Consider the following 14,287-nt stretch of genomic DNA (forward strand, 5'->3'; position numbering starts at 1 on the left):
TTTTTTGACTACATCTCACCCAACAGCTAGTGGGAATTGGTCGACTGCGTATTGCTGCTTCATCCAGTTGGCAGCTGACTGGTGTCACTTGGCTGTATCAGGGCTGTTAATGTTTAACCACGAGCCCCAACTGCTCCCACACGGCAGAACGAGAGGCTCACCTCAGTTACTGCCCCATTCTGGGCCCTGCAAAGAACAGGAATGATAAAAACTACTCATGCTTGAGAATATCAATGTAAAGGGAACTATAAATAGCCATCTTCCTTCAGTTTGGACCCATGTCAAGGGGCTGGCGGAAGCTAGACGAGCCTATAGTTGATACAAGGCAGATAGTGCTGACATTTTTGGTAAACAAAGGCAAAAATAAGTGTACTCTTAACCTGCGTTAAAAAGGGAAGAAAACTTGGGTTAGCTTTCAGGGAAATTCAGAGCATATCTTAATTTGGCACGAGCTAACCCTGAGTTATCTCTGCACCTGTTTACATTAGCTAACTCCCATTAACCAGCCCAAGTTAAAAACCCCTGCTCATTTTCGTATTTATTTTGCAGTGGAGATATACCCATTGGTACAATGTCTGCTGGAAAGCAAAGAAATTAAAGTGGAATGAAATGCTGCCAAATAAAGAAATCCTCTGTATTCCCTTTCTCTCAAATATCTCCTTCCTCCTTTGTTATTTTTTTCTTTTAATACATACTGCAGGGGGAAAATAAAATAAACTCAAATCCATTTCAAACCACAACATTTTCCAGGACTATTTTAAGAGTTATGTTGGTTAAGCACAGGAACATGAAAGACTTTTGCTCTTAAAAAAAAAACAACACAGATTCTGAGGCTATGATCTTAAAATTATTCAGCAAGGAAAAAAGTCAGGAATAAAACTCTCTTTTCACACAGCAATAACGTCACATACGGTTTCTCATTAAGTTAAGAGGGTGGAACAAATTTTTGTGGTTTCGTGGCTCACAAACAAAACGTATTTGTGGCCCCATGAAATTTTCAATAGCAAAACTTGCTCTGGATAAACTGAATTGTTAGAGCTAATTTAAAACAATTCTCTCATCTTAATTAAAGTCTCAGGGCACATACTACTCCGCAGGCTGAACACATTACTGACCAAAGAGAAATCGCTTGGCTCTTCTTAACATGCATTAATAATCACCGTTAAAAGAAGGCAGTTCTTTGTGAACTCCAGCTGTGCTTCTTTGAGCAAGAACTTCACCAACTTTAGCAAAACTACTGCATCTGTGCATTACCTTGAGCTGATTTTTCTGTAGTAACTTTGTTGAGTTTCTTTGTCATTCCCTCTACTGAGAATGCCACATATTGTGGGACTTTGGTAGGTCAAATGTCCTACCAGCACCCACAGCCCTAGCTCTTTTCCTCTCCTTTTCCTACCTGACCTGTACGTGCACTCAGGGGTGAGGCTCAGGCATTCCATTAAATATCTACACGATGTTCAGAAACACAGGGGTCACCCTTGCTAAGCTTTTTGTTAAAGCTTTATGGTTTCTCGCACAACTTCACTGAGATCTCCTGCTTTCACACAGGAGGGATGCAAAGCAGGAAGCCTCACCGTACAGCAAACTGTGAGTCACACTCACAACCCCGACCAGCTGACACAATGCTGAGTGTGACTTGTGGCAGCTGATGCCGAGAGTCAAGTCTTCAGCAGTGCTCTATCATCACAAATTATTCAAGTACAGCGAACACTTTGTGGCACAGGCTAAACTGCCACTCTGTCTGTGCTTGCACATTTGTTTAGAGGAGAGCTGAACTTTTTTAGCCCCTTGTAAGGTCAGTTTTACAAGAATAAGAGGTTTTCAATTCTGCATCAGGTTCTATTTAGAGATCTTAAAGTGCTCTGGAAAAGGCCCAGTCTTATCTCATCTGACATCATTTAATATTTTGTTCATTTTATTTGCCAGACAACTGAAACAAAACAAAACAAAAAATTACAGGACAGAGTACAACAAAGCATGAGACAGTTATCTTCTTAATAACTGAAGATAATTCTGCTTCTACATACGCTCGACTGCTGCCGAATCCCCCCGCCCCAACAACGTGGGGTTTGAAACACAGCAGCTCTAAGTCTCTTATCAACATAGCTGGACTCTGGAAACTCCCATTCTTAACAAGCCTTACTGCTTGCCATGTACACACAAATTTCTGGCTGCACAGAAGGAAATAAGAGCCTTTGAAAGACTTCCACACTGTTTGCATTTCAACCTGAATGAAGTAGCCCTTCTCTCACTTCTTTTGCTAAATACCAACCACCGAAGCAAGCTTACCACATAGAGCTTGTGCCAGATAACTGCCCATTCCCTCAGGGTGGAAGTCAGCTCTTGCCCAAGGGGCAGTTCACCTGGAATCACTGTTTCATGTTGTCTAAAGAAAAAAGGAGAAAATAGAAAAAAAGCATTATACTCAAGATCAAAACGCAGTAGTAAAACATCCTTTTGTCATAAATATGTAATTAAAAGTTAAGAGCTGCCTAGATTTTCATACAATCCACTCATGATACCATGATTTTTATGTTGTTCAATTGGTTCTCCAACCCATACATACACATTTTTATCCATTTTTAATGCAAACTTTAAAATGCAAATATAATTTTAATGCAAAAATGTTTCAAGTTTTTTTCTGCCTTGTTCTTCTCAGTGGATCCATTCCAGAAACACAATGCTAAATGAATGAAAAATAAGTTTTGAATATTCATCCCCCTCCAAGGCTAACTCAGCTACAGTTATTTAATGAAAAAAAAAAGTACTTTCTAAAGTCTCTTTCTATTGCAAGTCTTTCTATTTTCCCCTCACACCATAATGATCACAGAATCCACTGCAAGAATCAAATGAGGAATCATTTCCTAAAATGTTTTCCAAGGCAGGAAGGAATCCACACTCCTGCTGGCTACTTGGCTGTGACCAGCAATGTGTTATGATTCACAGGATTCCCCAGAGGATCTCAACGTAACTTGACCGACCTGCCTTGCTACTAACTTGTCTAGCAGACCTTTCTTATTTTTACAAGTACTATTTCTCTTACATCTATGCCTACAACTGTTTTGGGATGTACAAAGGAGAAGTTATGCAGCTCCAGAAGTCCAGCACAGGTGTTATCTCGTGCTGTACACACAGACCAGAAGCACTCACTACAATAATCACAAAGTTTTTTGTTTGTCTTTAAATGAAATGGATTCCATCATTGGTTTTGCTACCAACGAAACATCTCAAGAAGATCAAACCTACCCTCGGTCCTTCACGGTTGCCTCTTTTAAATGGATATATGTTTCTGGGAAAATGCCCTAAAATAAATAAACAGAATGAGTAAATAAATAAATCACACTGGAGCATATGACATGACAAAAATGCATTCAACAAAAAGCAGGAGAAGGAGGGTAAGAGCATGACCAGCAGCACAGTGGCTGTGACTGACGTTACTGTTTACCCACAACAGAAGTGTGTTTGGTCAGCCAGTCAGTGTATCTCAGAAAAACAAAGTAAGGAGAGTCAGGTTGCATGTTTGAACACTATATTTGATGTTACTACATCTCAGAACTGAAATTCTTGCTTCACTGTAATGACACTCACCTTCCTATACAAAACAGTGTAAAATCTTGCAAACTATCAGTCATACACCCTTGCTACAAAACATTTCTGGAGTCATTTGTTAAGATGCTGTGGACCCACGGTTCTCTAGAAAAGCTCACAACACATAACAGCATTTGTAGGAATTCACCAGTCCCAACTATGTATTATTTAGGAGCAACAACCCTTCTAGGAATGCTACAATCTTTTTCTATTTTCATCCCCCTTTAGGCCTGAAAAATAGAGCTCGTGAAGGATGTTACCACATGAGAGGTGGCAGGATTCCTATGGGAAACCAGATTTCCATGGAGTTTTCAGACTGGTTTCACAAACCTCAGAAGGCCTGGCTGAGATCCACGCATGCATAATTTTTGGAATATTTTCCAAGTCAAATCAAAGCCCTAACCTCACCACTATATATAACTAATGTTGGATGCATACAGGTCCAAGGCCCTAATAATAAGGCAATAAACTAGTGTATGCAGATATACAACAGGCAATTCCCCCAGTTCAAATGGCATTACGTGTGCCTACATTGGAGAAGTACCTCATTAATGGTTCTGCAATGTTTAGCTCAAGGGCATTTATTTCTATCACTAAGGAAAAGGACATATTGATCAGGAGACCTGCATAGCATTAAGACAAGAGATACAGCGGGAGCATAGCCAAATTCCAGCACTGCATGGGGTCTGGCAAGGTGTGAAATAAAAATTAGTGAGAAGTGAGGTCATACCTTCTTAGATTTATTTCGGAGTGTGTATCCTCGGTACCAGCCTGTCAAAGAGAAACAGAAGGTTCTTTTTTCCTCTCTACATGAAATTAAGTACACATTGTCATTCCCACCACAATCCTACAGCATAAATCTGTTGATCTCGTTCATTTGGGTTACACTGATAGGGCTGAATACCAAAATCAGGCTGTCCCATGCTACATGGTAAGAGTGACAATCCTTGTTCCATAAAGCTCACAAATTATCTGCACAGCACAAGAATAACTGCTCAGATCATCTGACAGATAAGCACAGAGGCAAATACAGGCATGCACACACAACTACTGGCCCAAGATCATATAGTGTGTATATGGCAAAGAGAAGTACATTCAAGAATGCCAAGTCCTACTCCACTTCACCCCTTTTAAAGTCTTCTGTGAAGTTCGTTTTCACCCAAATCATCACGAAGATTGTGCTTGAGCTTCACATTATTTAGGTTCTTCAGACTGAGTCATAGAAAAAGAAAGCCTTCCTTCAAAGGAAAACTGAAAGAGAATGTTCTGTTAGATAAAGGAAAAAGAAATCTGCTTGCCCTGGTGCAGACATCGCTAGATCTCGTCAAGATAATATCAAGAAGCAAAGTATAAAATGCAAAGCCTGCACTGTGACCCCCCGGACTCAGAAGCACATGCCTCTTTCAGAGTACATGACTCTTCAGCACCTCGGGTTAAACCAGTATTGTGATTTCAAAGTCTGTGAAATGTGTGTGAAAGAACGGCTGTATTTCCTTCTCCTGCCCTCAAGCAAGCCCTGCTTAATGAGTAGACAGAAGAGAAGCATTTCTGTGAGAAAGTCGCTTGGCTCTTCTTCCGCTGTCTCCAAGCTGTAGGAGGCAAAGGGCTTTTTCCTCTCCACCCTCACTTTCGTCATTTGTCTAGGCTGTGTCAGAGCCATGCGTGACCAAGGACTCTTGCCTCTGGGTGCCTGTTCCTTGCCCTCTCCAACAGTCTCCAATCACCTTCAGTCCTCTTGAAGTTAATGTTCTGGAAATAACAACACTAAACATTTCAGAAGGATCTGTTCCATTTTAAATGCTGACGTGCGGCCAGGAAGGTGCCTTGTGCTGCCCTGGGGTAGGATGCAGACCTGCACTGATTCAGCCCCTACAGACACTCTTCCAAAGGTCTCTGCAACCACAGGTCTTGGTCAACCACGCTCCCAGAGCACCACTTTTTGACTCGTCTCCTGAAGGTCCTTGCATGAAAACAATGACCCTACTTCTCTGCAAACATGCAGGAAATATCATGGTCCACAGTGCATGGATGGTGTTCAGAGCTATCAAGCAGACAACATTACTGATGCAAGATGATTACGCTCTGACTGGCAGAGGGAGCATCAAGAAGGCAAAGGGACTGAAGACAATAATCAGGCAGAAAATAGAGGAAGGAAGGGCTTTATTTATTTATTTTTAATAACAACATTTCTATATTTCAGCCACGAAGGTTCCATGAAGAGCCATGGATCTGAGAGCTCTCACCCACAAATTACAATTTAGGAGGGTGTTGATTTTTGTTTTTTAAAAACACACATTTAGCCCCCTTCTCTAGCAATGATGCGATGATGAGTCAATCATAATCCCCAATATTCCAGCAGTAAATCAGGAGGGAAGAAGAAATTCCTTTCCTTCCACGGGATGAAGGTTATACATTGATCATGTACCAATGGGTAACGTACTGAATTAGGGATGAGAAGAATTAGATTCTATTTTTAGCTATGTGGTAATTAATTGAATGGTATAGTACGAGTTGTTTAGGGTGTGACACAAAGCTGACAGAATTTAACACAAATCTTTGCCCAGTGATTTCAATTCCATTTGACACAGTTCCTCAGCCCTCTTATATCAACGCTTCCCCGTCTGAAATGGCCTCCTGCCATTAACCATATTCCTGTAAAATATTTTACGATCACTGCATAAGAAGCATGTTGTGTATAATTCTGCAAAACTCTTTCAGCAAACACTTCATGCATTTTTGTCAGAATTCTGCTCCAATTTTCAGTAATCTTCTCCTTCATTTTAAAAAGAACGGAAGCATTTGGCAGTGGCCAACTGGCTGATCTCTTCTTTAAAGAAAAACACCTGCCTGTAACTTCAGAGGAACGACTGACTATTTAAGAGTTTCTCTCAACTATTTTCTCTAAGCAGAGATGTGCTAAAAGGAGAAAAACTTCTCAGTTGAAGATTGCATTGCAAATTTCAGCTACTACAACAGTCTCTTAAGCTGAAGTCTCACTGAAAAAGCAAGGATAGCAGACTAACTCTTGCAACAAAACACCATAAAGACTTTTTGTTGTTGTTTTAAAAGGAACACAGGTCCTTAATTTTACCTTTCATTAAATCTTTTTATGCAACATGTAGAAAAACACAAAAACCAAATGGAAAAAAACACAACAGGAAATATGAATAAAAGCATTCAAATTAAAGTAGTTTAGACAACTACAAGTTACACCCAGTGATGCAGTTACAGAGACTGCCCCAGCTCACATGCTTAACCACAAGGCCTTTGATCCTTTCCCATGGTACTGTCCCATCTCTCAGGGCCACAACGTACACCACTGCACTGTACTGAAATAAGGCAAGGGATGGCCTCATTTACTTGCAGCAGTCAGAGGAATTATAAAAACTCAAACTAGGAACAAATTCAATGCAAACTTATTTGCATCGGGAGAAGAATCTGGTCTGAATCCCAGCGTGTGGGCACGCATTCCTTCTATCCACAATGTGGCCATTTCCCACAGCTTGCAAAAAATAACAACACATATTGCAGATTAGAGATGATTCCCCTGAACAGAAACGTATCCTCCCCAGCTCACCACTCAAGGACAGGTCCCCAGAGAGAGAACGTAAAGCCTGCACTGAAGAACTCTTCAAAATTCTGAAGGCAGCAAATTTCCTTTAGCTCTTGGATTTTGCAGCATATGCCCAATTTTGCCAATATTTGGCAAACAACTGGATAAGTGGCATTTATCTTATTATCGAGTGGAAAAAGTCATTCTGTACAAAGATCTCATGCCCTTCAGCAATCAGACAGCCAACCAGAGAAAGAAGGGAAAAATTAGCTTGCTTTGCAGTTTACAAATATGAAGAGTATCAAGACCAAGACACCTAGGTACAAGTATTTTTGTTTTAAAGGAAGGTATGTCTAAGAAAATTGATATCCTCCACAACGTCATATGTAATAAACATACTGTGCTGTTTCAAAGCCCACTTGAAGCCCAAGTAAGACATTGCAAGAATCAGAGTTTTAAGGTTAATTATATTAATGGGAAACAAGACTAGACCCACAGCAGTTACCATCTCAGAGACATCTACACCTTTTCCTTCGGATTCACAAATGTCTGGCCCAAATTTTTGGCTTGTATTTCCAGGAAAACGTCTTAGCTGTGCTGTGGTAATTCCTAGGTCCTCAGTCACAAGCTAGGATGCACACCGATGGCTCAGTGTATGAAAACAAGCAAAATGCATTAGCTTTCCCAAACAACTGACAAATCAGTCCTCTCAGGCTGAAGTTTCAAAGTGAGACATTTCAGGTAATAAAAGGAATGCCACTGGGGTATTCATTTTGTGTTCTTGGCTGTCAATCTGGTACAAACAGCTGACTGCTACCAGTGAGTAGGAATGAACAAAAAACTTGCTGTGAAAAAACATAAAACACTCCAACATTTTGGAATTTATGCAATGCATGCTCTTCATAAAGACAGTTTTTATCACTGACAAAAGCAGCTCATTAATTAGTTGTATTACACACTAATCCCCCCCTCCAAAAAAAAGAAAAAAGAAAAAAAAACACAACACTCCCCGCTATCGCACACATCAGTGTGAAAACACACATCAGCAACATAATCTGCTTTGACATGTAGGAACCGGCTGGCTGTTTCCAGTGTCAAGGCCAAAGAGGAATGGAAAGAGAACAATTGGCTAAGAACAAACTGCTAAACAAGCAGCGTGCTGTTCCCAGCAGAGATACTGAAGAGACTGTACACCAAGTCTCTTTCAAACTGATGCTGCTTCTGAAAATGATTGCATTTATATTTTGGAAAGAGCATTTAGGCTTTGGAAGAGTGTAGACACAACCTTCCAACTGAACTAGGGATAGGTAGGTGCAATCTTTAAAATAATTGCACGGCTGTGCTCCATTCCCGATATTGAAATCCTCATTAAACAGTCTAGTTTAATAAGTAGGTAGGAAACATGAGCAAGTATCATTTTCATATTGTGTAAAGAAGTAATTTTGATGTTTTACATTAAGGTACTTGTTATGAAAAACTTTACTGGAAAGTATTAGGAGAGACAGCCTAAAAAGCACACAGAAGCTCCATCACTGGTATCTTTTAAAAGCATATAATGCCAGTTCTTGATATTACTGCTTAAACCAGCATTACTTTTAAACAATTAGACCTGCCCCCTCCTTTTCTTTCAACCACAGCCTCCGTTGTCTCAGATCAAAGAACTAATTCAGGCTAAAAGCTTTTTTTTTTTTTTTTTCCCTCCCATCTGGATCAGTTCATTACTTGGCCTGGCACGAGGTTTATGTATGGTGTAAAAACAAGAATGAAAAGCCAGAAGTAAAAGTGTTTCTTTCTATAGCAGTGATGCTTTGAGTTGTCAGTAAAATCTTACCTTGACAAACCTTTGCTAGGAACAGCATAGAAGTGACTGCTGCTTCACATATTTTTATACTCTTTAAAAAAAATCAGGTGCATGCAGCAAGCACGACATAGTAAACTTTAGTCATGGAAAACAATCAGAAATTGAAAATCTAAATATGAAGCTTACACTTAAAATATCTTGCTTTGTTTTATTTACTTTCAAACACTACTGCAAATTACTTGAAGTGATCTGCAACCTACCTTCATACATCTCCAAAATGTGAACCGTATCACCAACTTGCAAGGAGAGCTCCACATCTTGGACAGCATCGTAATTGTAGATTGCTAGGAAAGAGGGAGAGGGAAAGAGAGAGAGTTAAACAATCAGAAAAGCTGTGAGCTAATCAGATTTTGAAATCTAGTAACACATCACCTGCCAGAGGCAGAATATGATTTTGGAAAAATATGATAAAGTTACTTTTTCAGAGTGTCATTTGCAAGATAGCTTAGTATGGAGCATATCTATTTCCAGATTCCACCATCAGTTCCTGCAAGGAAGACACATTATTCTCAGCAGCCAAAGTTATTCTTTCACCTCTATGAACACAGATCCATGACACCAGATGAAGAAGCTGCAACTTCACATTTTACTGACAGCCTGCCCGGCAAAGGTCACTACTACCCCAGGCAGAGAATCAATTAGATAATTGCCTTTTTTATTAGTGCTTCATGAGGCTAACTACACCATAGCATTCACAGGAACATGCAAAACAGTATCAGTCGTCTGCCGTAATGCCACTATTCTGTACCAAGTGCCTCGGACTGTTTGCTAATGAAGGCTCTTCCCAGCCACCAACCAAATTTAGCACGAAAACTTGAGATTCTCCGCGAATTTAATCCCTAAAGCTAATCTGAACGCTTATCGGATTTCCAGTTGGAATAGGATTAAGTCCAGAAGCCCACACTTGTAAACTGCCTGGTCTCTGCAACTTTCCTGGGGTGCAGAGCCCTCCTCAGAGCTGCCTGGCAAGATGAGAAAGCTCCCTTTGAATTTGCTTTCAAAACAATTCAAGTAAAAAGCTGCCTCAAGCAGCCAGGAAAATGCTTTGCTATGGTTCAATGAATTGATAAATCAAAGTCAGAATAGAGCAATCCTTTACCGAAATGAGATGACCTTAGTTAGTTGGTTAGCACTGGTGTAAGTAGGGATGATAAAATCCACATCTTAAATATAGCAGTGTGACCTTCTCATATAGAAATATCGTATTTACATCTCTAAAAAGCATTTTCCCAAGAAAATGTATTAGTGAAGCAAGCACAATGTTTATAAGGCAAATAAATCAGGCACGCTTTTTCAGAGGGCTTTGGGAAAATTCCTCAGCCTTCAGCGGGTTTGTATTTGAAGAACACTCTGAAAATTAAATATAAAAACTCCAGCTCCTGTGTCAGGAAATTCGCATCAAATGCCTATCGTTTCCGCAAGATGAGGTATATCGCCTCCTGGCAAGGATCCAGGGCAAACAAATGACTGTGGCTTACCACACCGGAAATTATCTCAAATATACTAACTTTCTTTAAAATATCGTAACTATAAATAATCCAGCAGAGGCTGGCAGGCTGTGTCAGTTCACTGCAATATCTGCAGGAACCCCTGATCGCTAACAGGCACTTATTTTTTTAAGCTGCAGGGGCAGTGCATGTCCGCTGTGGCCCTAATTCATGCCTGCTGTGACTTCCAGTGCCTGCAGAGACCCTCATGGGGTGTGTGTGCAATTATTGCACTGTTTTTAAGGGGGTTACAGGGATGGTACCAGGCTTATGTGGCACTGCTTCAGCATCCTATATATACCCTTCAATATCCAACCATAATGTATTAAGCCAAGATACTCAAAACTGACTGGTGAGCTGGACAGTCGGCTCAGACACTGTGAACGCCCCTAGAGGGGAAAAAATTCCATTGATATTTTTGCAGAAAAACTTGTATAATGTTTATGGGAAGACAAACATGACCGCAGAAATCAGAGCGTTGTGCTGAGGAGCGCCGCGTATTGCCAGGCACCGGGAGCATTCATCTGGGAGAAGAACCAGTTAATGTTGGATTTGAGTCGGTTAAAAAGAAACCATTCTGCTGGATGCAGCAAATAATTCCACCAGGATCTGTGGAGGTCAGCAGAAAAGTGCAGCGCCTGGCCCAAAGGAAAGCAAACTCCCCGCGGCCATGCCTCCTGCGGCAGTAAACCTGCCAAATCCCGAAGTTAAGCGGGGACACTGCGAACCCCTGCTTGGATAGGGCAGCCCCAAATCTCCCCCAGGTGGAGCAGAAAGGGGTTTGGATCAATAAAACCATCCAGGCTTCCTTTTGAGTGCCGGCACGGGGACACAGCACACAAGGTGTCGCTCCCTGGGTGAAGCCAGGCACCGAGCAGCGTGTGGACAGACACGACTAATCCCATCGCGCTGCCAGACTTAAGAGATTTAAACAGCAGCATCTTAGCCTGTTCCCAGCTTGGCTGATGACATTGTGTCTTCCGAAGTTTCCTCCCGTGGTTGCAGGCTCCCTGCTTTATTTGCTGCCTTCAAATGATTGTTTCAGGGCTGGGCTTGACGCGAGGAACGGCTGCCTTGTGGGAATGCACTTGTGCTTATCCCTGTAGGGTTTCCTACACATTATTTCTAGCTGCCTGGGGTTTCTTTGGGACAAACAGACATTCTATAAGCACAAGCCTGTATTTTTCCATAAAATTGCTGCTTTAGCTTCAGACAAAAGCAGTTTGAGCAGCACCAAGCACCCAACAGAAAGGTGGGCGGGCATCAGACGAGCCTTTCTTTGGAGAGCACAGGCAGCTCATTCAAAAGCCAAGAGCACAACAGCCCCGAGAAGAGGGAGCACTGAACGCAGCTCCCTTCCCCTCCAAAAGCACAACAGCCCCAAGAGAAACAACTATCTATACAACTCCCTTTTCTCCCTCCCTGCTTTATAGGGAAGATTTCTCATCCCCAAATGTAGCACTTACAAGCTGAAGGAACACGCTTCTGCCACCGTACATCAAAGGCAGGCGAGATTTGTTAATATCTTGCTTTGCTAGACTGAATGAAGCAAGAACAGAGGGCCACTGTATATAAAGTCTCCTACCCAACGGTTATGTGCAAGGTTATAAAAGACAAATTGCTGGCATATTTTCCCTGGGAGCTCTGCTGTTTGCAACCGATGCTTCCTGCTGCTCCAAGTCAGCCCCATCTGAAACTGTCCGTCCGCAGTTATTTGAACTGTTTAGCCTCTTTTTCATCACGTGTATTTAATCTGACCTCCTTCCAACTTAAAAGGAAAAGGAAGCCACACATAACAAACACGGCCACGGCACGAAAAAATAAAAATCCTTCCTACGAAAACCTGACAGTGCTGCAAGGAGGGAAGAAGAAAAAAAAAAAAGAAAATAAAGACTTTTGTCGCAGAATTTGTAGGAATATGTGAAGTTAAGTCTTTTCCCTTCAAGTTAAACTTCCACTGAGATTTTGTCCTTTGAAATTCACTTCAGAACAGCTTTTCTGCTCCTTTTGTTGCCCTGAATGAAAAGCAGCACTGAAGTCTAACAGATTTATTCTGAACAAAGAGGCAGAGAAGAAAACCCCGATCCTTAAGAGATACTGGGTTTGTTTTAATGAACTTATTCTTCAAGTATAACTACAGGCGATGTGTTGTATCATTTGATTTGCATGAAGAAGGCTCCCCAGTTTGTTTAGCAGCAAGTAGGTTTAGGAAATATTTTCCTCAGCTGTGCATTCAGCCTGAGCACTTCACCGGCAGGGAAGGTCAGTGAAGTAAACGCTGGAGGTGGTTTGAAGAGGGCAACAGGTAACTTTATGGCCGATGACAGCAGCCAGAGTTACGTAGGTGAAGATAAGAAGTAATTCTCATGCTCCAGGGCAGAAGGCGACTCCTCAAACAGATCTGGAGGAACTCCCCAGGCATTGCACAACTGGGTGAGCAAGGGGGATGTCAGGGGGTGCACGGCTCGGTCTGAAGCATCACCCAACAGTCAGCACCATGAGCAATGTGTGGCAAAGGACACCTCCAGGGCAGCCTGGGCTTTCCAGGGCGCTGAGCAATAGCTAGTGGTGAGCTGGAGGCTTCTGAGAAAGCAGAGTTGGATGCAGGCTGGCACAGGGCAGGGTTCTGATGGGAAGAGCAGCTTTCGTTGTCAATCTCCAGCTGGACGAAGGGACAAGATTAATCACAGCACATTCCTGATTCACCAGAGGTCTGTCAGCAATAAAGTGAGCCTGACCTGGCTTTTAGTGAAACTAGTGGGTTATTTTGGCAAATATTTCAACAAAAGCAGTGTCAGGCTTACTCCTTCAGTTCCTATGGGCACCATTAATTTGGGAAGAAGGTGACGGTGCCATCAGCTTCAGTGCCACTTGTATCAGCTCTTCAGAGTGCAGCTGAACACATCCCTGGAGAAGTGACCTCCTGCACTAATGCAGCACCTTTCACATAACAGCACTGACACACGACAGAAAGGTAGTGATTGTTCTCTCTTACATGCAGGGAAATAGGAGGCAGAACTGAATGGCACATAGACTTCACCAGCAGCACACTCAGATGAAAACTAAATATTAATTCCTTGAGCCATTTTAGCCATAACAGCATAATTCATTTTCAAGACAGCTTGAAAAGGGAAGCTTAGCTAAAACATCTGAAACTAAAATGAATGAGGCAGAAACTGTCACCTACCATTTTGTGTTTAATTCAAAGCAGAGTAACTTGCTTAAACGTATTTGAAAAGTGGATTATTGGCCTGGAAAACACAGCCACTGCCAGATCCGCTATTTCTTACTGGGCTCAAAATAACCACCCCTCCACCCATCCCAGAGACCCGATAACAGCTTCCAAATACCACGTCCCACTTCTCTGAAGTCTGCCCTCGCCACTATCTGATAGGAGAGGGCTGCGCCTTGCTTCCTCCGAACAAAGAATCACATTCAGTGCTGCAGCAACGACCAGACTTCGTCTCATTACATCTTTCAAGCAAGGAGTCAAAAACTTCTGTACGGAACCAGAAGTATGTGCCTTCATGCTGCAACAGCCCTGTGTTAAGAAATGGCATTTAGGCTGGACAGGCCCATTCGGAGAAGCCTGGTATGCTGTCTGCTGCCAAGACGTAACCAAAAAAACAGTGGCTTTATTTAAAAAACAAGGAACTGCCCAAGGAATTAATTCTTAATGGGAACAAAGGCTTTTTGATGTTTGAGCAAAAAACTGTCTTGTACGACCCAGGAATTTGTGTCTGAAAATTTGAAAATAGCATAATTAAGATTTGTGTGGCAGATATCTTCAGAAAAGCA

General features: G+C 41.8%; 1 protein-coding gene across 2 annotated transcripts in view; it reads right to left on the reverse strand.

The window, feature by feature from the left end:
• Positions 1–14,287, reverse strand: part of DOCK5 (dedicator of cytokinesis 5) — an 89,329-nt gene that overhangs the window by 55,666 nt on the left and 19,376 nt on the right. For both annotated transcript variants that reach the window (XM_084499622.1, XM_084499623.1), the window contains 4 exons: positions 9,203–9,286; positions 4,319–4,359; positions 3,247–3,302; positions 2,290–2,386 (listed from right to left, as the gene is read on the reverse strand). In XM_084499622.1, the coding sequence (XP_084355748.1) occupies positions 2,290–2,386; positions 3,247–3,302; positions 4,319–4,359; positions 9,203–9,286 (278 nt within the window). The remainder of the gene's footprint in view (positions 1–2,289; positions 2,387–3,246; positions 3,303–4,318; positions 4,360–9,202; positions 9,287–14,287) is intronic.

This window comes from Aythya ferina, assembly GCF_964211825.1.
Source record: "Aythya ferina genome assembly, chromosome: 27".
In the NCBI taxonomy this organism is placed as follows: Eukaryota; Metazoa; Chordata; class Aves; order Anseriformes; family Anatidae; genus Aythya; species Aythya ferina.